General features: G+C 40.8%; 1 protein-coding gene across 2 annotated transcripts in view; it reads right to left on the bottom strand.

The window, feature by feature from the left end:
• pitpnc1a (phosphatidylinositol transfer protein cytoplasmic 1a) overlaps positions 1-23,760 on the bottom strand; it is a 54,788-nt gene that overhangs the window by 18,876 nt on the left and 12,152 nt on the right. For both annotated transcript variants that reach the window (XM_080905746.1, XM_080905745.1), the window contains exon 2: positions 5,531-5,679. In XM_080905746.1, the coding sequence (XP_080761872.1) occupies positions 5,531-5,679 (149 nt within the window). The remainder of the gene's footprint in view (positions 1-5,530; positions 5,680-23,760) is intronic.

Raw genomic sequence — 23,760 nt, 5'->3', positions numbered from 1 at the left:
ACATATACATACACACACACACACATATATATATATATATATATACACATACACATACACACACATATATATACATACATACATATACACATACATATATACCCATACCAACAAACCCGTGCATGCGCACACACATGAAAATATTAGACAAGAACACCCTATCAAATCTCTACCTTTTCCCTGTACCCTGTAAAAACCATATCCTTAAACCGCTTTTTAAACTGCGCCATGCTTGGACATTGCTTCATATCTTTACTTAGTCTGTTCCACAGCTTCACTCCACACACAGAGATGCAAAAACTTTTTAATGTTGTACGGATACGAGGATGTTTTAAATTTAATTCCCCCCTCAAATTGTATCCCCGTTCCCTTTTAGAAAACATTTTTAGAATATTGTCAGGAAGCAGGTTATTTATTGCTTTATATATAATTTGTGCTGTGAGAAAATGAACCAGATCTGTGAATTTTAGAATTTTTGATTTTAAGAATAGTGGATTTGTATGATCTCTGTAACCAGTTTTATGGATTATCCTTATGGCCCTTTTTTGTAATATAAAGATTGATGATAGCGAACATTTGTAAGTATTGCCCCAAACCTCTGCACAGTAATTCAAATACGGTGCAATCAGGGAACAATAGAGAATGTGGAGTGATTTGTGGTCCAGAATGTGTTTTACTTTACTCAAGATTGAGACACTTCTTGAAATTTTGTTATGTATATGATTTATATGAGACTTCCAGTTTAATTTATCATCTATAATCACACCAAGAAACTTATGTTCAAGTACTCTTTCAATTTCCACACCATCTACATGAATCTGCACTTGTGCATTTCTAAGGGAATTCCCAAATAAGATAATTTTAGTTTTACTTAGATTTAGCGATAGTTTGTTCCTGTTAAACCATTTTTTAATTTTGCACATTTCTGAAGTAATTGTATCCAGAAGCTCCTTTAGATTCCCCCCAGAACAAAAAATATTTGTGTCATCTGCAAATAATACTAATTTTAATATATCAGATGCCTTACAAATATCATTTATATAAATAATAAATAATTTTGGACCCAGTACAGAGCCTTGTGGAACACCACAAGCAATGTCCAAGCATGATGAGGAATGGACACCCAGCTTCACAAATTGTTTCCGGTCACTTAAATAATTTTTCACCCATTGCAGTACAACCCCCCTAATCCCATACCGTTCCAGTTTATTAATTAATATGTCATGATTGATTGTGTCGAATGCTTTCTTGAGATCCAGAAATACTCCAGCTGCATACTGTTTCTGATCTATAGCATTCGTAATCTCCTCAATTGATTCGATTAATGCCAGAGATGTTGATCTTTTTGATCTGAATCCATATTGACTGTCAGAGAGTAATTTATATTTATCTAAGAATTTGTCTAATCGTTTATTAAACAGGTTTTCTAGGATTTTGGAGAATTGTGGTAGTAAAGAAACAGGCCTGTAATTTGTGAAGTGGCGTCTATCCCCGGTTTTATACAGCGGCACAACTTTAGCTATTTTCATTTTGTTTGGCACTTTTCCCGTCTGAAATGATAAGTTGCAAATATATGTTAGAGGTCCTACAATTCCTTCAATGACCTTCTTGACGATTTTCATGTCAATATCATTACAATCAGTGGATGTTTTATATTTACACCTGTGTACAATGTCAATTATTTCTTTTTCCTCCACTGATGTGAGGAACATTGAGTTAGGGTTCCTATCAATCAGGTTTTCACTACATTCTACTGATGGCAGTGACTCAGGAATTTGTTCTGCCAGTTTTGGTCCAATATTTACAAAATAATGATTAAAGCTGTTGACCTTATCAGCAGTGTTTTCCATAATATTGCCATTATCGATAAAGTATTGTGGATAACTTTGTTGTCCAGAATTATTTTTAATGATACCGTTTAAAACATCCCATATTCCTTTCATATTATGTTTATTGTTGTTCAATATTTTACTATAATACTCCTTTCTACATACACGTATAATATTGGTCAACTTATTTTTGTATTTTTTATATTTATTTTCAGCTTCTTTTGTTCTTTGTTTTAGGTATTCCCTATAGAGTGTATTTTTCTTTTTACATGCATTTTGTAAACCCTTAGTGAGCCATGGTCTATCTGAATATTTGTGCTTTCTGTTGTATTTTATTGTTGGACAGTTTTTATCGTACAACTCCATGAATATTCTTAAAAATATGCCATATGCAATATCAATATCAGCTTCTTTGTACACCTTGTCCCAGTCCTGATTTAATAGATCGTTCTTAAATGCAGTCATAGTTTCTTCTGTCCTTACACGTCTGTATCTCAGTTGTTCTTCATGCTGATTTTTCTTATAATTAGTGTCATAAACTGCAAAAACTGGTAGGTGATCACTGATGTCATTAATTAATATTCCGCTCACAATGTTGTTTTCCATATTGTTAGTGAAAATATTGTCAAGTAAGGTGGCACAATGTGGTGTAATTCTGCTAGGCCTGGTTATTTTAGGATGTAAACTCAAACTGTACATAGTGTTTAGGAATTCGTCGGTCATTTTATGCTTTTTTGGATTCAACAGGTCAATATTAAAATCACCACAGATAAACATAACTTTTTGATTTGTTTTAGAGAATATTTCCTCTATGAAGTCATTAAATACTTGAATACTAGAGCCAGGTGTTCTATATATACAGCTAATTATTACATTTTTTTCTTTTTCCTTATAAATTTCAATTGTTATACATTCTAGTAAATTATCAATTACAGTTGTCATACTTTCTACCACCTTGTAGTTTAGGTTTTTATCCACATACACAGCTACTCCCCCTCCACTCTTGTTCCTTCTATTTACAAAATTCACTTCATATCCCTCCAGTCCAAAGTCCATTCCTTTCTCCGCATTGATCCATGTTTCAGAAATGGCAATAATTCCAAATGGATTTGTCAACTCAATTAGATATTCCTTTATATTGTTGAAGTTGGCATACAGACTTCTGCTATTAAAATGGATTATTGATAATTTATGTTCCGTGTTGATGGTGTGCTTAAACTGTTCATCAGTGAAGTAGCAGCAGTTACAGCTGATGTTGTAGAAGAAATTATTTTCCGGGTCTATATCCTTTTCTAAGTCTAGAACATTATGGTCTGTGTATCGAAATGTTCTCAGTTCCAGATTATCATAAAGAGAATTCCAATGAGTCATGTTGATATTGTTGCCGGATGCAGATGAAGTTCTTTTGGACTGTGCCATGTGTTGTGTTGTGTGTCACGTCACATGTGTATTCATACCTCCAGAGTAAGTTGACCTCAGTATTTGTCCAGCTCTTCCATATTTCTGATGACCAACACTTTGGCTTGTTCCGGTGTTCCATTGAGTTTAATGAATACTTTGCAGTTGGTGGTCCATGTATTTTGAATTTTTCCCTGTTTCTTCAAGTAACGTGCTTTCCTGGCAATGTCCGCATTTCTTTTTATCAGATGTTCGTTCATGAAGACATCGGATCCTTTCAGTTTCCTTCCTTGTTTTAACAGTGCTGTTTTCTGTTTTCTGTTTGCAAATCTCACAATGATGGCTGGTTTGTTACTGTCATTTTTTCGGGGTAGAGGGTGGCAAGCCTCAATGTTGTTATAATCCATTTCCACACCTTTGGACCGTAGAAAGGTAACCACTTGATGCTCCGTGGAGTTGACATCTTCCTCTCCTGGCCCTCCTACATTGTCAGTGGCGACCGCCCGGGCGTATGACCGGGGTTTGATGCGAAGCCCCGTGATGATAACATCGTTCATCCGGGTGTACTGCTCCAAATCCGCCACTCTGTTCTCCAGGTACGCCAGCCGCCGATCCTTCTCGGCGTTCTGGATGCGGAGAGCCTTAACTTCCTCGACCAGGTCCAGGATGGCTTTCTGCTGCAGTTTGACAGTAGAAATCTCCTCTGTCATAAACTCCAGCGACTTCTTAATATCGTCTCCTTCCTCGGCTGACAGAACTTTTTTCGGGCCCATGCTGAGAGACGCTCTCGTAACTTTGCCGTGACGACCGGCTGTGCAGTGTTAGTTTTCCACCACACATAGCGTTTTGCATTTTGGCCAAAAAGTTCCATTTTGGTCTCATCTGACCAGAGCACCTTCTTCCACATGTTTGCTGTGTCCCCCACATGGCTTGTGGCAAACTGCAAACAGGACTTCTTATGGTTTTCTGTTAACAATGGCTTTCTTCTTGCCACTCTTCCATAAAGGCCAACTTTGTGCAGTGCCCGACTAATAGTTGTCCTATGGACAGATTCCCCCACCTGAGCTGTAGATCTCTGCAGCTCGTCCAGAGTCACCATGGGCCTCTTGGCTGCATGTCTGATCAGCGCTCTCCTTGTTCGGCCTGTGAGTTTAGGTGGACGGCCTTGTCTTGGTAGGTTTACAGTTGTGCCATACTCCTTCCATTTCTGAATGACCGCTTGAACAGTGTTCCGTGGGATGTTCAAGGCTTGGGAAATCTTTTTGTAGCCTAAGCCTGCTTTAAATTTCTCAATAACTTTATCCCTGACCTGTCTGGTGTGTTCTTTGGACTTCATGGTGTTGTTGCTCCCAGTATTCTCTTAGACAACCTCTGAGACCGTCACAGAGCAGCTGTATTTGTACTGACATTAGATTACACACAGGTGCACTCTATTTAGTCAGTTAGTCGTTCCACTTCTCACGTGTACACCACTTTGTGTTGGTCTTTCACGTGGAATTCCAATAAAATTGATTCATGTTTGTGGCTGTAATGTGACAAAATGTGGAAAAGTTCAAGGGGGTGAATACTTTTGCAAGCCACTGTAGCTGGCATTGCTTTTAGTTGAAAAAGCATTGAGAGGGCTTCTTTACAACCTCAACACACCCTTTGTCAGGCATTCATTTTAGATTTTAATTTCAGCAGAGCAGATCATTAGACATGTCACCAGTGGCTAATCGTGTGTTAACACGCTGAAAGAATGAGTTCAGTGACAGCTATGCAGAGGCACATAAGTGAGCTTGTCTTTAACTTGTCAAATCACGTAACAACTAAGCAGCAGAAGCTCAATACATGGAAACTGCTTCAATGCTGAGAATTATTATTGTCAGAGAAAGTGCTAGACAGTCAGAGTAGCCTTTTATTATCCAAGAATGGGTACACATACAAGGAACTGGGCTTTATCTTTTTCTTCGCTCTACGCATTAACAGAATAGACAACACGGACAATAGCAATATGACACAGACAATAACTACATATATAGTGTATTTATATTTATTTGTAAAATGATGCTGAGTGCAAAGCCTTTGGAAAAATCTATGGAATAAATACAGGATAGATCATTGGTTACTATATATACAGTATATAAGCTATATTCTTTACATATATACATGGAATTTGACAGTATATATGTTAGTATATAGGTTTGTGCAAGTTAGAAGCCCTTATGAAAGTGATTTAGACGTTTGCTCAGTGGTTTATAGTCCAAATACTTTTTTATTTATTTGTTTTTTCAAGCCCACTGTAGGTGGGAAATTACACTCACTTGTTAAGGTAGATCCGTTTCTCTGTGAACTGGCCCGATCCGTGCTCTGGGTCCTCATAAGGCTCATTCTGCACCACCTCAACACCTTCTCCACGTTCACTCTGTTCATGACTGTGTTTGCTGATCATATACAGCTGGCCGATCCGGTACTGAAAAACAAAGGAGGACCAAAAAGAAAAAGGAGACTTTATCAAATATAGGGAGGCAATTAACATTTTACACATCTGAATCAGCATGCTGCTGCGGCCGAAGTTAACGGAAACAAAATCTTCTTGGTGAAAGTCCAGGAACTGACCCAATCGTCTGATTTTATGGAAGCCATAAAAATAAATGCGGGAGAGAAAATACCAGGATTACAGCACCTGCACGCTCCTGACACCTGGGGGCAGTCACCATAGCAAAAGAAAACTGCTGGATTAGGAGCCGTCTGCAGCACAGTGATAAAGGCCTCGTGTCAGGTCAGGACCAAGTGGCACAACAATAGTAACAGTGGCAACAGACAGTTACACGAACCCATCCCATGGTCCCTTGTGACACATCAGTCAACACGCACAATCCTTCACTCATCACTCACTGATCCACTTGGGCCTGTGACAGTGTCACTTTCGGCCACCTTGACAGACTGGGTGGGGGTGGGGGGTTGTCACACGGCAACTATTTTCCATACATTTCGAAAACGACGAGCACAGGAGCGAGAATTTCTAACTGCTCATGGGACTATTTACGCGCTGGGGAAACTGATACTGCCCTGATGGTGACTTATGTCGCGCTGATGGAATGCCAAGGGCTCATGCAGGACTCTATACACACCCACACCCACACACACACACACACACTGCTCCAACCAAGGATAGCTGTGTTAAGCTAATGGAAAATAGGATCGTCTGGGCTGTTGACTTGTGACTCTACATCCAGCCACATAAAGCAAGGAGTGGAGTGAAATGTGATAGTGTAGTGGAAAAAAAAACAGAGCTCATGTATATCAGTAAACTTCTTATATCACAATGCCAAATTTTTCCATCTGCTGACCATCAGAGGAGAGCAATGAGCTGTGACAGAGAATTCCCAGCTGAAATGTGGATGGCTGTGAGTTTCTGACAGCACAGCTGTTGGAGTCTGGCATAGTTTTTCCACTGCAATGACACAGTAACAGACCAGGCATAATAGATGTGGAACCTGTATTTAGTCGCACACAAACACACGAGCCTGCCCACATTTTGAGCTCTTCTTGCAGCTGATATGGTAATCAGCACATCAAAAGAGGCAAAGAATGAGCTGGTTCCAGTTTAAGAGATGTGAATATTTGTTGCTTCTTTTCATCATACGTGCGAGCTTATACTGCGGGATTTTGAATTGTTGCTTAGAGAAAAAAAACAGTTGAGCTACTTGGACTTTGGATTTCATCAGACATTTGAGTTTCGGTGTCATGTTTTGCAGGACAAAGGGCATCAAGAGCAGGCAGAGTAACTGAAAATAAACCTTTTGCTCAAATGGATGTCAAAGTCCAAAAAACAGCCAAAAGTCCAGAGCACTAAACGGGGAGCGCACACAAGCGTGCTATTGTAGACAAGGAGTTGACAGGCGTATACAGTGAGATTTTACAGATATGTGAACATTTACCATGTGACATTAACTTGACAGCCACTTTGTACGGGACAATCATGGTGACAATTTAAGATCAAGTGAAAAAGGTCCTGTTTACACAGGTTTAGACACAGATCCTTGACCATCTGGCAACCGCTGGTCGTAAGGGAAAAATAAAAGCTCACCAACATGTTGTAAGTGGTTGCTGGAGATGGATGAAGATTACCAGGAAAACTAATGCTAAAGCTCCAGTTACACAGGCCTAGAGACCAGTTAATGACCCCCATTTCCCCCTAGAAACCCACAGAGATAGATAGACTTTTATTATCATTTAGTGGATATGCAAAAATTTCAAGGATAACCTGTCCCTAGTGAAAAATGTGTATTCCACATGAATTCCCATGCGTATTTCACTCGCAGATTGCTGCAGTTGCCTGTAGTTTTCATGGAAGCACCAGGCTTGTCCACAGAAACTGTCCAGCTATGCTGTCCAAGCTGTAGTGAAACTGTGAAAAAGTGCAACACAAACCATTTTACCTCCACAATTAAAATTGTGCATTTTAAAACATGGCTGCAGCGCCGAGGCACAACTTCTACTATGAATCCAAAGCTTCTCCTTTTCTGGAGAAATTTTTGTGTTGCATTTTTTTTCCAGGAATTCAATATGTCCAGTTTCTCATAATGCCTCCTTTGTTTCCTCATCTGTGTTTGTCAATGTGTAATTTCCGGGTCCTAGTTACGGTCTGTTTATCCTCTTGTCTTCACCCGCTGTGCACTTTTCCGCTGACATCAAACAACTGTTTTTGTAGATTTATTATCTTGACTCCTGCATCCTGTTTTGCGGTCCTCACGTTTAAGTAAGTCTGTCAAAATTTGCGCATAAAACAACAAGGAATAATGTGATTCATAAAAAAAAGTATCACTGGTCAAAGCTGGCTGCTTCGAGTAATGAACACACAGAGAGTTAAGTTCTTCATGGAGCTTTTTCCTTGTCTGTTATCTAATTGTTTCATCTGTACAGCCTGCTAGTGCTGAGCTCAGTGGAGCAGTCAGCAGCTGAAAGGACACATATTTTCCCCATGATTTTCCCTTCTGAAAAGGTTTTTCTTTGGACACTGGCTGCTTTTGCACTCATTTTAATTTAAAAACATGCCATCATATGCCGAACATATTTCATGACCAAATCAACCCATGATAACCAGTTTACAAAAGTGTGTTATTCATTTAAAATACAAAGAAAACCTGAGAGATTCTTTTGTCCAGTCTATGACATGAAATCCAGAATTCCGACACTGAGGCAGCTAAAGAAGGATAAAGGAGATTGTTGTACATATCAAAATATTCCTGTTGTAGCTGAAACATGAGAGATGGTTGAAGAGCTGACATAAATCTCCACGCTGGATGAAAAACATCAAGGCAGAGTGCCCACTCAAGAGGACCTCTGAACATCCCTCCCATCATACTGATGACTAGCAACAGTGTATTACCATTAAGCACCATGTTTTCTGTTTCCCTCTTTGACTAATTTGGGTTTGGACATGTGTAAACAGCCCGGCCATTGTGCTCCCTGCCAGGCATTGTATCCGGCTCGCCGTCTGCTGGCTACCTGAAAGCTGCAGCTGATGAATGAGGGGCTGCTTTTCATTGTTGTCTTTGGAAATCTCGCTCTAATGACTAGAAGGGAGAAGTGGCCCTTGCCTTGGTTAGAGTGGCCATGAATAATTTCTTTTTATCTCTCTCTTTCTCCCTCTAGAGCCTCTGGGCAGGATCAAGGACAGCAAGGAAAAATATGAGCTCTCATCAGCCGAGGTATACTTTCTTTTCTCTCCTATTTACACCTCCTCCTGTCTCATTCCTCTTTACCTGGTCTCCACCTATACACTAAAATCCAACCTTTTACTTTCTGAACTCCTATTCTTGCTCACCTCCAAACTTTGCTCTTAGCTCATTACCTGGTAAAAGCCACGTAGAGTTCAGTCACCTTTGGCACTCAAGTAATGGAAACCTTGAAATTAAAGTAGTGGACCGTGATTGCTCATGGAGCTGCTCCTGGTGCTGGTGGCAAAATTTCTATTTTTTTGGCCAGCGTGACCCAAGAAAATGGAACAAAATTACCGGTACAGTAAAAGTGTAGGATGAATCGTGCCTTATTGTACATATCAAAAGAATAGAGTTGAGGAAGAAGAGGGCTGCAGTAGGCGGGAGAAATTAAAGAACTCTAAAGCAAAAATTTTTGAGCTTCTTTTTCCTTAAGCTTTAGAAATGCTGATAGGTGGATTTTGCTACCTTCGGACAGAGCGAGGCTAACTGTTTCATCTTGTTTCCAGTCTTTGGTTGGCTGTCTGTGGTCATGCATTTAAAAGACAGAGTATATTCATTTTAAGATGAAAGCATTAAGCCTTTTACTGTGATCACACTCTGTGTGTGTCTCTCTCTGGTTTTTTGGCTCCCTGCTCTAACGCGACAGCAGGTGTTGGGGAACTGTGGTCATTGTGCTACAGTGTGCTACTGTAAGATAAAGACACACGCAGACACAATTACACTTACACACATGAGACAATACCGGGCACAGTGCTAAAATGTAATTAAAATTCAACCACTGACAGAGTAATTGCTGCTCACAGCGCTCAGTATTCTTGGATAACTGACTGCGCTCCTGTCGAGATAAATAGCTTTAATTTTTATGTCCGTTTCTGGGTGTGCATGTGTGCATCTGGACACATGCCAAAGAAGTGGATTTGCTTTTTGTAAACTCATCTAAGCTGATCAATAAAGCCAGATTTGATATATTTACAGAAAATTATCCTTTCATTTCTTACAGCAATGGTATGAAAAGCTTTAAACTCTTTACTTGTGAAATCCATCCATGTTGTTCTATCTCATCTGCACATATGGTGAATGATTTAATATATCATCAGAGGGCACATGCAGATATAAACACCCTCTGTCAGCACACAAACACCGGCCAAGAAAAGCATTTTCAAATGTACATGGAGATGTATTTAATGATTCTGGCAAACGCTGCTGCTAATTTATCAAACCCCGCCTAACAAATATATTCAGGCTTGGACCACAAATGCTTTCAGCGCTATGAATAAATAACAAGGCATTTTTAAAACACACCAGCTCTTCCCTGAGGTCACATCCTCGCCTCTTAATGGTCAGAAATGGTCACAAATCTGTGGCTGTCGGACGACTGCAGCACTTTTCGCTGTTAGTGACTCATTGCAACTGGTTACCCAGCGGCGGAGCGTGCAACAGCCTGCGTTCTCTGGAGCCATTTTTCATGGCAAAGTAATTGCCTTGCAGCCTGGCATGTTGCAGTCAGTCAGTCTACATTGTTGAGTAAAACTCGTCTGTGATGAGTATCTTTGAATTAGGAGAGTGACTCACTTGATGACCACCTGGTTGTATTCTGGTTACATAAAAGCAAAATTGCCATGTGCCTATGTCATTGTGCAGTTAAATTGCTTTTTGTCCTATTTGTGGGGGAATTTCTGTTTCAGATCTGGAGGTTCTGGCTGTGCTTGAAATCAGTAGTCATGTCTTTACCGTCATGGTACCTGGGTCTTGCATCCAGGGTTTTAAGTTTTGGGGAAGTTTAAGGGTTTTTCTGGTTTTGTATCTTTGTTTTATGGTTATATTTATCTCTCTGTTCTTTCTTCGTGTTTACATGCCTTGTTTCTTATTTCTTTATGCCCGGTACAAGCTCCTTTAGTGTTCTGGTTTCATTCCTTTCGCTGTGTTTGTAAATCCTTAGGGTTAACATTCTGTCCCCTCAGTCTTGTCTCAGTATTTTGTCTGTCTCTCTGTCAAGCTCATGTGTCTTAGTCCTTGTCTCGCTGTTAGGTAGTTCCTGTTTTATTTTGATGACCTATTTTCTCTTGTGCTTTGCATATATACTTCTCCTGTCTCATAGTTTCAGCTGCTTTCCCACTTGTTATCCTGTACGTGTTGTTGCATTCTCCATCACGGTTGTGATGGTTTTTCTCCTGGAAGATCTGGTTTTCTTGTTTATTTGCAGTGAAGATGGCAGCTGACTGTAAGTGTTCGTTGACCATATCCTTATCATTAAAAGGCAACAAGTTCATTGCACACGGTTTCAATAATTTTGATCATGCTGCGGCCACCAAACACTGTTTTTCCAAGTCTGACTATCACGTGCAACACTAGTACATTAATATATAAGCTACTGTACAAACTTGGAGAATTTATCTAAAACTATATGACAAAAGGACATTAGGTGACATTACATAATAATCGCATCATAGTCACATTTTTAAATTCAGCTGCAAAACACACTCTCAAAATCCTCCAGCAGAAGAGGCACAGAAACACATACTGCATTGTGCCTCCAGGCTACGTGAGACAGCAGCTTCCATTTTCTTGCTCATCTCACAGAAACGAGCTAGCATCAGAGCAAATGCACAACTCCTAAATATCATACATCAGATCAAAGAACTCCATTAAAAATACTATCAGGAGGACTGCTGTGGAGCTGCCTGCGCTCATATTCTGTCATAAAGGACATTTGGCTCCAGTGCAGAGCTGTTTCAGAGGTGTGGGAGTTCCATATAAGACCTGTGCCTTAAAGAGTCATACAAACAGGATAAATGCATGGTGAATCTGCAGTAGATGTTACTAAGACGGTCTCGCTCACGTCCAATCAGTATAGGGATAGAAGCATGCTGAAAACAGAAGGAGAAAGAGCGCCACATGTGATGCTGCTGTAGACTTAAAAAGCAAACGAACAGTCTTTCTGCTAGCATAGTTAGAAACAAAGCAGTGGAAAATATTTAAAATGGACAATTTCACAGCAATAAAACAAAATCACAAAAACTCTATTACTATTAAAGAGAATGACAGTTTACTAGCTTACATGTAATGCACAACTGATGAAAAGATGGCCTAAAAAAATCCTGTTTAGAGCTCACAGAAAATATTCCTGACATCAGGTTTCTCCTCAATTTGAAATTAGGCGAGAGAGAAATAACGGAGGCAGGTTAGGGCATAAAACAGGTTCAGCTTCTTATTAAGCAGCAAATCCTACAAGTCTAAAAAAAATTAATTGCAGTTCCTCGAATGACCACTTGAGGCAGATCCCCAAAAAGAGAACCGATAGATGAAATGTGCAAAGGCAGTGGGAGGTTTTCAACCCTACTCAGTTTTATCGACGCTGGGACCCAATATGCATTTTGACTCAACCTGACACATTAGACTCAACTAAACTTCAACTAAACTACACTAAATTAGAAAACTAATAATCCAAACCTGTCCTGAACTGGCTTTCAGTAATTGCTTTAACTTTAAATCAACTTATTCTGCCTTATTTAAATCACTGGGCAAATCATACCTGTGTTATAAAACACTAATCCTATACATCTCAGATGAATACTTTCTAACAGCCTAAACAGCGTCTCTCTACTCCAACATTTCCTCGGTTTGTAAAATTTCTTACAGTTCTAAAGCTGTAACTGCTGATGTACACACACACGCACAGACACTGGCACACATTCTGCCGTTTCAGCACAAACGTGGGCATGCTGTCGAGAGTAAGTGCATATGAGTGACTGTATTTTCTCCTCTGGTGCTGATTCAGCAAAATGTGAAGGTGAGCTCAAACTCCCTGCAAAGGTTTGATGAATTCACTCTCCACAGAGGTGACACAGGCAGTGTGGGAGGATGCAAAGGGTGGCAGCTGGCTCACTGAAGCAAACTGTTACAGTAGCTTAACACTAATGAATTCTGTGCCGCACACGGGGACAGCTGCCTTTCGCAGTGTGATAGCCTCACTCGAGCACTCGGGCAGTGCAGCCGCTGAGAGAAAAGTAGAGTGACAGAGGAAGAGAAGCTGGTGTTAGGGCCTTTTCTGCAGGGAATACAGGAGGTTTCATGCATGGGTTATTGTTTATGCCCTTTAAATATATTAATAAATTAATGGAACTAAACATGGTATGTTACTATCATGGATCAGTTAATAAAAGGAAGGCTGAGAGAAGATGTCTAAGCACTTTAAAGACATTTTTCTCACTTTTGGCTGTGAATCAAACTGATTTCCCCCTCCCCTCCCCCCGCATATTATAGTATATTGTATAAGTATACTGTTAGTATGTATACTTTTTGCACTTTTCTACAAAAATACAGAGTGAGCAGAAGTTTGAAGTAATTAAGAAGCCCATACTAATCCCAATAAACACTCCAGGTGTGGTCCAGATGTGATTATCTGTCTACAATACAGGCTCAGAATGGAAAATGGAAAATTACCACCACAAACTCTTTTCTAGCCCGAAGGCTAAGGGCTATTGTAAATCTATATTTGTTTTTATAACCTGCTGACATCAGCATCATTTTTGGAAATCCCCAATAACAACATCTGCATTGTTTTCATAGATAATTTGTGCTGTTGTCAGCATTTTTAATACTGCTAATCTAGTGTAGTATATTAAGCTTTTTGTGCCATTGCGAAGTCATAATGTTTCATTAAAAATGTTTTAAAGAGCTAACAAAAAAAGTGTTCACGTCTCCCCGTTGACTCATATATTGACTAATATAATCCAGTGGAAACTAAAGCATTTTCATGTAACCCTGACCGTTGGCCTTGAAGCATACGTACCAAAACGGTGTATTTTTTTTATTTATCTTAACCTGTATGATTGGAGAAGAATTGGCTGAAATCTTGGCTCCATAAGCTGTAAAAATGTGAGATTTTAAGATATATTCATGCAGTGTGTGAGTATAAACATTTTGTGGCATCACTGTGAGGTTCTAGGGCATCATGTTGAAAAAATAAAAAGTGCGTTGTACAGCTCTCTCCATTTCGTTTCATATGACATATTACTCGATATGGTTTCTTGAAAATATTTTCAAGGTCAACTTTGACCTCAGGCACTCACAATGAAGGTCAAAATCAAATGCTTAGCCAACCAGGGTCACATTCCCTGAGACGTAGTATGCTGTAAGTTTGAAGATGATCCATAAAAGATTGGACATTTTTACAGATTTTCACATTTGTGGCCTAAAGCTTGACCTTGACAAAATTAAATCAGCTCGGGCCGTTATTGGTTTCTGTCATCGCACAAAATTTGAAAACGACATCTTGAAAACTCTGGAGGCTAAATCGCTAACAAACAAACAAACCGACTACATACTCCCTCCCTTTGGGGGGGGAATAAACAAGCAATAATAGAAATTTTAAACAGAAAGCAATGTGAGCAGGTTTTATATAACCAGCTTTTATTTTTTCACAGTCTATAGATTTCAGCAGATTGCAGATATTTAATTTTTAATTTGTAGTTTATAAAACAAGCTCCACTGGGTGAATTTAGCCGTGGAAACAGCACACCTGAAAAACAAGCTTTCTTACAGCTCCTGCTGAGAACAAGAGTGTGTTGCATAAACTATGTCAAAGGTGTGTGGTGAGGTGAAATTTATTAATACTGATTGCTGCAGGTGGGAGAGAGCACTCTCCCGTCGTGCTTCCCCTCTATAACATCTTTTCCCCCCACCTCTCTAACTCGTTAGCTTCTCCTCTTTCTCCAACTCTGCAGCGTCTGAGGTCAATGAACCAAAGATTACATAACATCAAGATCACTCACTATGGATCACTCCGCTATGCATCATCTTTACCCCCTGCCTGGCAGCACATTGAGTGGCTGATGAGAATAATGTAATGATATCCAGGCATGAAACAGGAGAAAGGACTGTAAGAGTGTCCTTAAAAAGTAGAGATGATGATCAGGGATGGGAGATTTAAAAAAAAAAAAAAAAGTAAGAGCCGCTGAAGAAAGATGTTTGGGAAGCTGACAGATTGTGAGACATTACATAACTGGCCTTGATTGAGTGCAGCTGTTTCTTGCCCTCCCTTTTACTCCTGTTCCTTTCTGCATTCATACCCTCCTCGATGCATATCAGTTTCTCCTTCAACTTTTCCTCTACTGACACTCCTTTATGTTGCTTTGCCATTTCCATCCTCTGATGCTATTTTTCCTCCCCCTCTGTCTCACAGCATAAGCATGGTTGAACACAGCGCCTCACTTCAAACCCTGTAATAACACTTTTGATAATCTGAATCGGTAACACGTTTGACCTCAGCAGTACTGCAGTCACTGTGCTGGCAGAGGCAGCAGTGAAGTCGCAATGCTTTCAAAAGGATGACCAATACATGGATAAAACAGCAATGACAAATGGTTGATGTTTATGTGTAGCTTTCTAAGTGGTTTAAGTCATCTCCAGTAATATGCCTTCACCCCTATGTTAGTCCTTTAATGCATGTATGTGTGGGATATCATCTAACATACAACTGTGTTTGCAAGTGTTACTACAGTCCAGCGATTATTAAGGCTGTAAAAACACAATTGTGAAGTGATAGTGAATGACTTGGTGTCACAATTACAAATTTGGCTTTATAGTTTATGAATAACACAAAGACATCAATCACAGCAATACTTTTGGAGCAATTCAAATAAGCCAATCCTCCCATTTAGCCTGGAAATGCCATCACTGTTTGCTGTGCTGAGCACTTTATTTTAATTTCATATTGGAAATGCTGATTTGCTAATGTAACAGAGTGCTAATAATAGAGTCAGAGATTTCACAGTCAGTTTAAATCCATCACTCTGTTCACTTCCAACTAAGCTTTGAGGCAAGAACCAGGTGGTTTTCTTAGAGAAGTCATTTCTTGTTTTGGCAAGCACCTTATTGTTACATAAGCCTTTTGTCCCTTCTGTTCCAGTCTGGAGTGTTTTGGTACAACTTGAATTTCAGATTGTTTGGGGAAAACTCATCTCATTCATTATGCATGGAGAGAGCTTGGTAAACTCACAGCAGTGGTGAGGTAGAGAACAATTGGACACAAAAAAACAGCCTTTGTTAGCGTGTCATACTGGGAAAATCAGAAACTTTACTTGAATAACATTTGACTAATTGTTATAATTTTTAATTAGTCAAGGAGTTTCCTGTGCGACCACTACTGAATACAGTGAAGATTTACATGTCGTTTCAATAAATATTGTAGCAAAAACACATACACACAGTAACAGTAATAATGTAAAGGACTCTACAGTGAGCACTACAAAACCTGTGTCATGTTTCAATTACTAAAAAGTCTAAAATGTCACGGGACAAAAATATTAACATGCCGAGAGCCAAGCTGCACTAACAAAACCCTAAATTTAAGTTTCCTTATATTTTTGTTTGTTTTCTTTACCAGGAAAAGTATCGGGAACCTGTACTATGATGCATGTTCAGCATACCGAGGCAATTTTTTTGTTATTTGAGTTCACCTTCCCAATCTGTACCTAAAAAATGTTTCCTGTTCTTGGTACAAGCATAAAGGGAACAATGTTGGTTGCTTCCTTTTAGGCAGAGGACGTTGTAAAGCCCCACCCGACACCCCAAACAGTAACCTAAAAGTGACCACACCAAAACTTGAGATACATTCATCACACTGGCAAATGTTTATCATTAATAAATACACTTGATAATACATTGAACTTCCTTTATAGCTGACACTATAGGGTGGCTGTAGCTCAGGTGGCAGAGCAGGTCAGCCACAAATCAGAAGGTCGGTGTTTCGATCCCAGGCTGCCTCCTGGCTGCATGCCAAATATCCTTGGGCAAGATACTAACCCTGTGTTTGCCTACTGGTGGTGGTCAGAGGGCCCGGTGGCGCCAGTGTCCGGCTGCCTTGCCTCTGTCAGTGCGCCCCAGGGCAGCTGTGGCTACAACGTAGCTTGCCATTGCCAGTGTGTGAATGTGTGTGTGAATGGGTGAATGACTGAATGTAGTGTAAAGCGCTTTGGGGTCCTTAGGGACTGAGTAAAGCGCTATACAAATGCAGACCATTTATAGGGCTTTGGAGCGTGATGTTACGGGAGGGGGTGTGACCGCCGAGGTGCCATTTTAGCAGGCCAAACAAAGGGCTAAAGGAGCGAAAGCAAACGGATATTCAACTTTTGAACAGTGGTACTTAGTAAGTACATATTCAGTAAATGCAAATTATTTACATGGCAATGCACTTCAGGCACAAATGTAGACCCCCTAAATACAACATTATGGGTTATTCAGAACAGAACTATGCTTGGAGAAATATTTTCCCATCAGTTGAGACAACTCCTCCACAGTAGCAGGTGGAACTTTTCTTTTCTGTGGACGGCTTCTTTTACCTGTCACTACGGATGGTCTGTTTATGTTTTATTGAGAGCCTTTTTTGGGGCAGCTGAAGAGGAGAAGTCTATCTTATGGCCAACCACTGACTGTATCTTGGTCATATTACCCAGCAAAACTCAATATGCAGGTTCATCTGTAACAGTCCCTATGCCACAGAAGAGCAGCAACATGGCTGCAGGTATCTGCGACTCCGGCCATACATCTGGGCGGCTTCAACCTTCCATGTGATTCTCACAATGACCCAATGCTGGTTCATTCAGAGTGCAGTACCTGAAACATACACAGACAGGATGACACAAATGTGTTTATCTACTTTCAAATCCATTCATCACAAATGTATCAATGAACGTGTTTAGAAAGTACATACATGTATAATTAAGATGCAAGATGTATAATTAGGATTTTTATAATAAATATGAATTAATTAGTGCAATTTCTTTAACCATAGAGAATAAGTAAATTCTTCAGGACAATGTTATCCCTCTAACAGCCTCCACATGTTCTCACTGTAATTTCCCCCTCATGAATGAATTTATGCTGCACTAATCTGAATGTTCAGAGGGAAATCAAACGCATTTTACTTGCAGTACTCAAGCTGACTTACCTTTGTTTGAATGACGGCGTACTCACAACGTGGAGGCTTAAAAATAGCCAAATCTTGTACCCAATCCTTGGTGAATTGGATGTGCGCCTCCAGAGATTTATAATTGCGAAATTGGTTTGCCGTGTATGCGCTGACTCCACATACAAGGTACAAAAATATATCATGCTAAGTCAATAGCGGTTGGTCTTCAGGGTTTCTATTCCACTGCCGTATTTCATAGAGGTCCACATTTCCAATGCACTCTATTTTTTGCAAGTACCGTCTCTTTGCATCCGGACGCAATCTGTCTTTATACTGTCCTTTTTCTTTTGAGCTGCTATTCTGTAATGGCCTTTCCGTTGTTTTTCTTGATCAAATGAAGTAAATTATGTGCAATACATACAGAAGAGTACATTTTTTACTCCTTCCCTTTTTATATACAAATTACTGCAGTTTTTTCTCTTCTTATAAGACTAAAGGTAAAGCCCTTTTTTTTTTGCTACAATGTAAAGTTATCACAGTAATTTGCAGGTGTTCCTCAGCTTGGTTATGCATGTTTTCCTTTGACAATAAAGAATATCCCTGTGACAACTCCAACAACCCACAAGTCGAGGCAAATCCAAAATAGATGGTTGAATCCATAGTGGGCTCCACTGTGTTTGCATCAACCTCTGTTGAAGAAAACAAACAACATGACAATATGAAACTTAAAAGCAGCCTCAGCAACAACTTTCAACACTCCTTTATATTCATCTGAAAACATCTCATCACATATTCTTCATTTTGAATAGCTCTCTGATCTCTTCAGTCTCACTTACTTGGATTTAGTAGGATTTATTATCACTTTCATCATAAGATTTATACTGCACATGTTTCTACAGCATAGCAAATTCATTAGCACAAATTAACAGGTATCTTTGTCCAGTTCCATTTATGGATTTCGTTGCTAACGCTATCATTAACTGTTAAAAAAATAAAGTACGGTGAAAAAAAGCCTGTGTAGATATGTAATGGGATTCGCCTGTTAAAAAGCGGATTGTAAAAATAAGCTTAAATTAGTTTTTCTAGCTATTTGTAGAAGTCTTTCTCCGTAGTTTATTATATAAATATAGCATCAGACAAGATAGTTACATTCCTTTGTGCACAAAGCACAGTTGTACTATTATTAACTTATTATCCCTGGCATGGAGATGGGATAGATTAGCAGTTAACAGCAAATTAATTCCCTAACTACATGTAGGACATGATCTCTGTAATTAAACAAAATAACGAACCTTTTTTCATGCTGGCTGATGGAAAGCGAATCTTTGTAGAACAATGCTGCAAGAGCTTTGTAGCTTAAACTCTAAATCAATCAATCAATCAATCAATCAAGGCTTTATTCGCCACGTGCAGGTTACCCTACAGTGAAATAGGACCCCCCCTCCCCCCCCGACCTTACACACACAACACAGACATCACATGGGGATACAGGTCGGAGATCGGTAGCGTTACAGAAAAAAAACACTGAAATATACACTACAATGGGAAAGTACAATAGGAAAAGAAGAGACCTCTACTCATGCTGGGCTCCTGGGAGGACAGCATGAGAACAGGAAACAAAAAAACTCCTCTGCACAAAAAAGCACATAAATGTTCACAGCACAACAGTATGGAATACGTGGCAAGCCACAGGGTCGGGTGGGGGGTGAGGAGTAATCCGAAGCAAACACAGCAGCCATCCTGCCCAGCGCTACCTTTCCAGCGCGGGCTCAGACCCACCGTGTTCCCAGGAGGGAACAAGCATCGAAGGCGTTTGGAAAGGGAGGGGGGATGAGTGTGTGCATGTCAGTGTATATGTATGTGTGTGTGTGTCCAGAGTTCAGCTGAGACAGTGTCCTTTGCCCTGCTAGGCTAAGTAAACAGTCTTCCAGCCAACCCAGGTGGCCTTGCATGGAACGGGAAGGAACCAGTGTTGGGTAAGTTACTTTAAAATAGTAACTTAGTTACATTACTAGTTACTTCTCTCCAAACTAACTCAGTTACTTCAAGTTACTCGTTACTTTCAAAGTAACTAGTTACTAGGGAAAGTAACTTTGGTTTTACTCAGAATTCTCTTGTTAATGTGTTTCTTCCATAACTTTGCCAGTCTTCTAGCTTGCTTACTTGCCACAAGTGCACTGTGCCACCTACCAATAGAAAGGAAAAGATAATGTGCATATTTCCACGAGAGAAATCCCACGCCTGGACCGTCATTGACTGCTGCCATGATTCTAGCCTACGTCACAGCGTCATGTGCGCCTTTTACATCCAACACAAAAACTGCAGCCGTGGTGCTTTCGATTGTACTCAGACCTCGGAAATTCTGCCTTCTGAATAGGAAGATGTAGGTAACACCAGACTGAAGATGAGCTGCATACAGGGCTGGACTGGGACAAAAAAATCGTCCCGGGCATTTTGACTAGAGACTGGCTCACCATTATAGGAAAAATCTTAAAGCCTTTGAATGAAAATAAACACTGTTGTGACAGTGATGTACACTGTTTTGATGGTACTGTATATATGCATCAATCTATCAATCTTTTGTTGTAAGATTCAGATAATTATTTTTTAAAAGCTAGGCATTTTAAATGAGAATAAGAAAGAAAAGTAATGCCCTACATGCCCCCCTGGCAACACTTTGCTAGACCCGCCCCTGCACAGTTACCTGGGGTTATTTGTCTCTCAGAAACAGTTCATAACTTCCCTTCAACTCATTCATGTCACCTAAAAGGTAAACCTGTTTCTCCATCACCTGTTCAGCTCTGATGATCCAGTAAGGACATCTCCTGGTTTCATCTTCATGTTTCCCTCTCACCAGATAACCAAACCGATATCATGACCAGCAGCTTTTTTGCAGCTGTGGCTCCAGCAAACATCAGCTGATACTAGAAATTAATATTAAATAAATTCTAACAACAGCTGATCAAGCTTAAACGTGCTGCTGTTGTTTAGCGCGACATCCGCTGGTTTCCTCTTTCGGCGCAAAGTGAGCGATAAACAAACAAGAGAGCCGATCAGCTGATCATTGATCAGTTTTCATGACTGAAGTAGAAACGGGAGAGGGAGGGGAGAGAATGAAAGAAGAAGAGGCAGCTGTGCAGCGTAAACACAGAATAAATCCAGCTTTGTGCCTTTTTCATTGTAGCTGAAGTCCGGGACAAACTGTTCCTTTTCACCTCAATAAGAAATGCGTAATATTTTCTCTGAATACCAGACGGGACGGTTGGCAACTCTAATAACTTATGAACAAAATAAAGTTCAATATCATTAACATCATAGCACCCACCCAGCTGTATAGAAACTCCGTCATGCTAGCTAGCACGCAGTACGGAAAAAGTCAGAATAACGAAAATAAACTCCACCTAAACTTGGTTCATATCTGACCCAGATAGACTGCAGGTCATAACTTCTTACCTGAAGTTCAGTTCACACTTGGACCGGCGGCCGCCTCGGGTCTCTTTTCCTTCTGCGTCCCTTTTCCTTCATCCACCTGCTGGCCTCCACCACTTGCTAATGTTACTGAATCTGTGGAAGCTCCGCGATAGCCACCACACGAAGTAACGAGTAACGACCCTATCTAAATCCCAGTAACGACTAACGCGTTCCTGATTTTGGCATAATAACTAGTTACTGTGCTCGTTACCACAATAATAACGTAGTTACTGTAACGCGTTACTTAATAACGCGTTAGTCCCAACACTGGAAGGAACAGACTAAACACAGTCGTTATCAGGGTGTTTTTGTTCGGCTCCAGCCTTGCGACCGCAACTGGCGCCGAAAGGGTATCCGCATGAAATGATGGTGCTTTTTACTTTAGTGCGAACAGCTCTAAATATTATGACTGTGTGTCACAAAGATATTGGCAACATTTACATCTATGTCTGATTGACAAACTGTCGTCACCTTAACAGACTAATGAATCTGAAAAGGGCTAATCTTAAAAAGTATTAATATAGAAATTAGTTTCACCCCAAAATCTGGTCAAGGGCTCCTCAAGGGCTTCATGTTCCACTGTGCAGCCATAAATGTCTCCCTTCTGTGGGATAAAGTTGAGAGTGGACAAAATGTGAAATGTCCCATCAGGATTAGATAAGCACTTCTTGAAATGAAGGGAGGGGCATCTTGGGTTCTTCGCACACCCCTGTTCTCTGCTGGCCATCGGGGCGGGGGGGCTGGGAGGAGGTGTTGGCCGTCCGAATGGGATCTGGGATGCGGGGCCTCCGTGCTGCTGCGGAGCCTGGGGCGGTCTGCTTGCCTCCACCCCGGGGGAAAGGGTAACATCTCCTGGGTCTAGGTGCCGTTTCCCCCTCCAGCGTCAAGGGTACCTGGACCTGGGGTATAGAGTTTGTTTGGGGAGTGTGATTGTGTGTACCGTGTCCATGTATGTCTATCCCTACATTGGGTGAGTGCTGAGTATTTGTATATGTGTGCATGAGGGTGGGATGCATGTTTGTGTCTGTGTGTGCCTGTTTGTCTTTGTCTATATGTCAGGTCGGGTCTTACACTCCACCTCTCTGGGAACTCTCAGGCCCTCACCACACTCCCTGTCGGTAACTGATGCCCTCAGGGGTTGGTGCGTTGGTGGGTCTTGGTGTCTGGGGCTGAGTGCTCAGGTATGTACCAGCTCACTCCCAGTGACTACTTGGCGGGGCCTGGTGCCTGTTGCTCGGTCAGGCCTCTTCCGGGGCAAAGGGGGCCCTCGGGCCTCCGGCCTCTGGCACAGCTGGCTGCCGGCAGAGCCGGCGGGCACGCCACTGCAGCCCCCTCTGGCTTCTGCTCCGTGGCTACTGGGTGACCCCTCATCTGGGGCTCTCCTCAGCCCTTCCCAGGAGGGTGGCACGGATGCCCCTCCGGTGGTCCTCCTTGGGCTCTCGCACTCTGGGGCCTCTGGATGTCTGGAGCCTGGATCTCCTCCATGCCTGCTTCATGCCCTGGGGGACAGGGCTATGGCTCTCTACATCCTCTAGCAGACCATTACATGGGGAAACCTTTTGAATACAAGCGCGCTGATCCACACAGGTGTGCACACGGGTGTTCACTGTTCATAGACATAAACTACACCTTTATTGGCTGCTATTTCCAAGCACATTGTGCGCTGTCGGTCCTGCTTGCTACACAACAACATTCAATATTTAGTATTTACTGCTGTTTACGCTAGATTAATGTGATGGTGTTGTGCTTAGTATGTTGCTCTGTTTTTTTTGCTTGTTTTCTATTCTTTTTCTCTCAACAGGTGATCCAGGAGATTTTTTTCCTCTTCTTTCTCTTGTTAAGTGCCCTTTCTCACTGTCCCTCTCCCCTTCTGTTTTTCTTTTCCTTCATCTTTCTTTCTCCCTTTCCTATCCCTCAGTCATGTCTGTCCCGTCTGTAACAACTGAAAATAAAATAAAATAAATAATAACAACAAAGGTCGATCAAATGGACCAATACGGCAAGGCCGTGATGATCCATTTGGCAAAGTAAATCCATTGGGTATCCTTGTTGGTCTTCAGACAACAATTCTGACAACTAAAGAACCAAATGGGACAGGCAAAAAAATAATAATTAGTCGTCTGCGATTTTGATAGTCGACGTAATCGTGACTAGTCGACTAATCATGGCAGCCCTAAATCCAAGCCCAACACCCTCTCAAAACCCTTCAAAAAGTGCAAAGAATCAATACAACAAAAGTGCACTTACTTTGTGCACAGGTACAAATTATCCCTGAGATAATGAGCATGATTTTACATGGTTCTGTTTGTTAGTAAATCTGTTTGTTAGTGTATCGTTCTAGGTCTCTTATGCTTTACTACCTTACTTTCCTACAAAGCAACACTTGTACAGAAATGTTGTACAGGAAAAAAAGACAAACATTAAAGACACACAACTAGGGCTG

The sequence above is a fragment of the Rhamphochromis sp. 'chilingali' genome (assembly GCF_963969265.1).
Source record: "Rhamphochromis sp. 'chilingali' genome assembly, chromosome: 15".
In the NCBI taxonomy this organism is placed as follows: domain Eukaryota; kingdom Metazoa; phylum Chordata; class Actinopteri; order Cichliformes; family Cichlidae; genus Rhamphochromis; species Rhamphochromis sp. 'chilingali'.
Note: the sequence above shows the minus strand (reverse complement) of the source record. Positions and strands in the feature narration are given on the sequence as shown.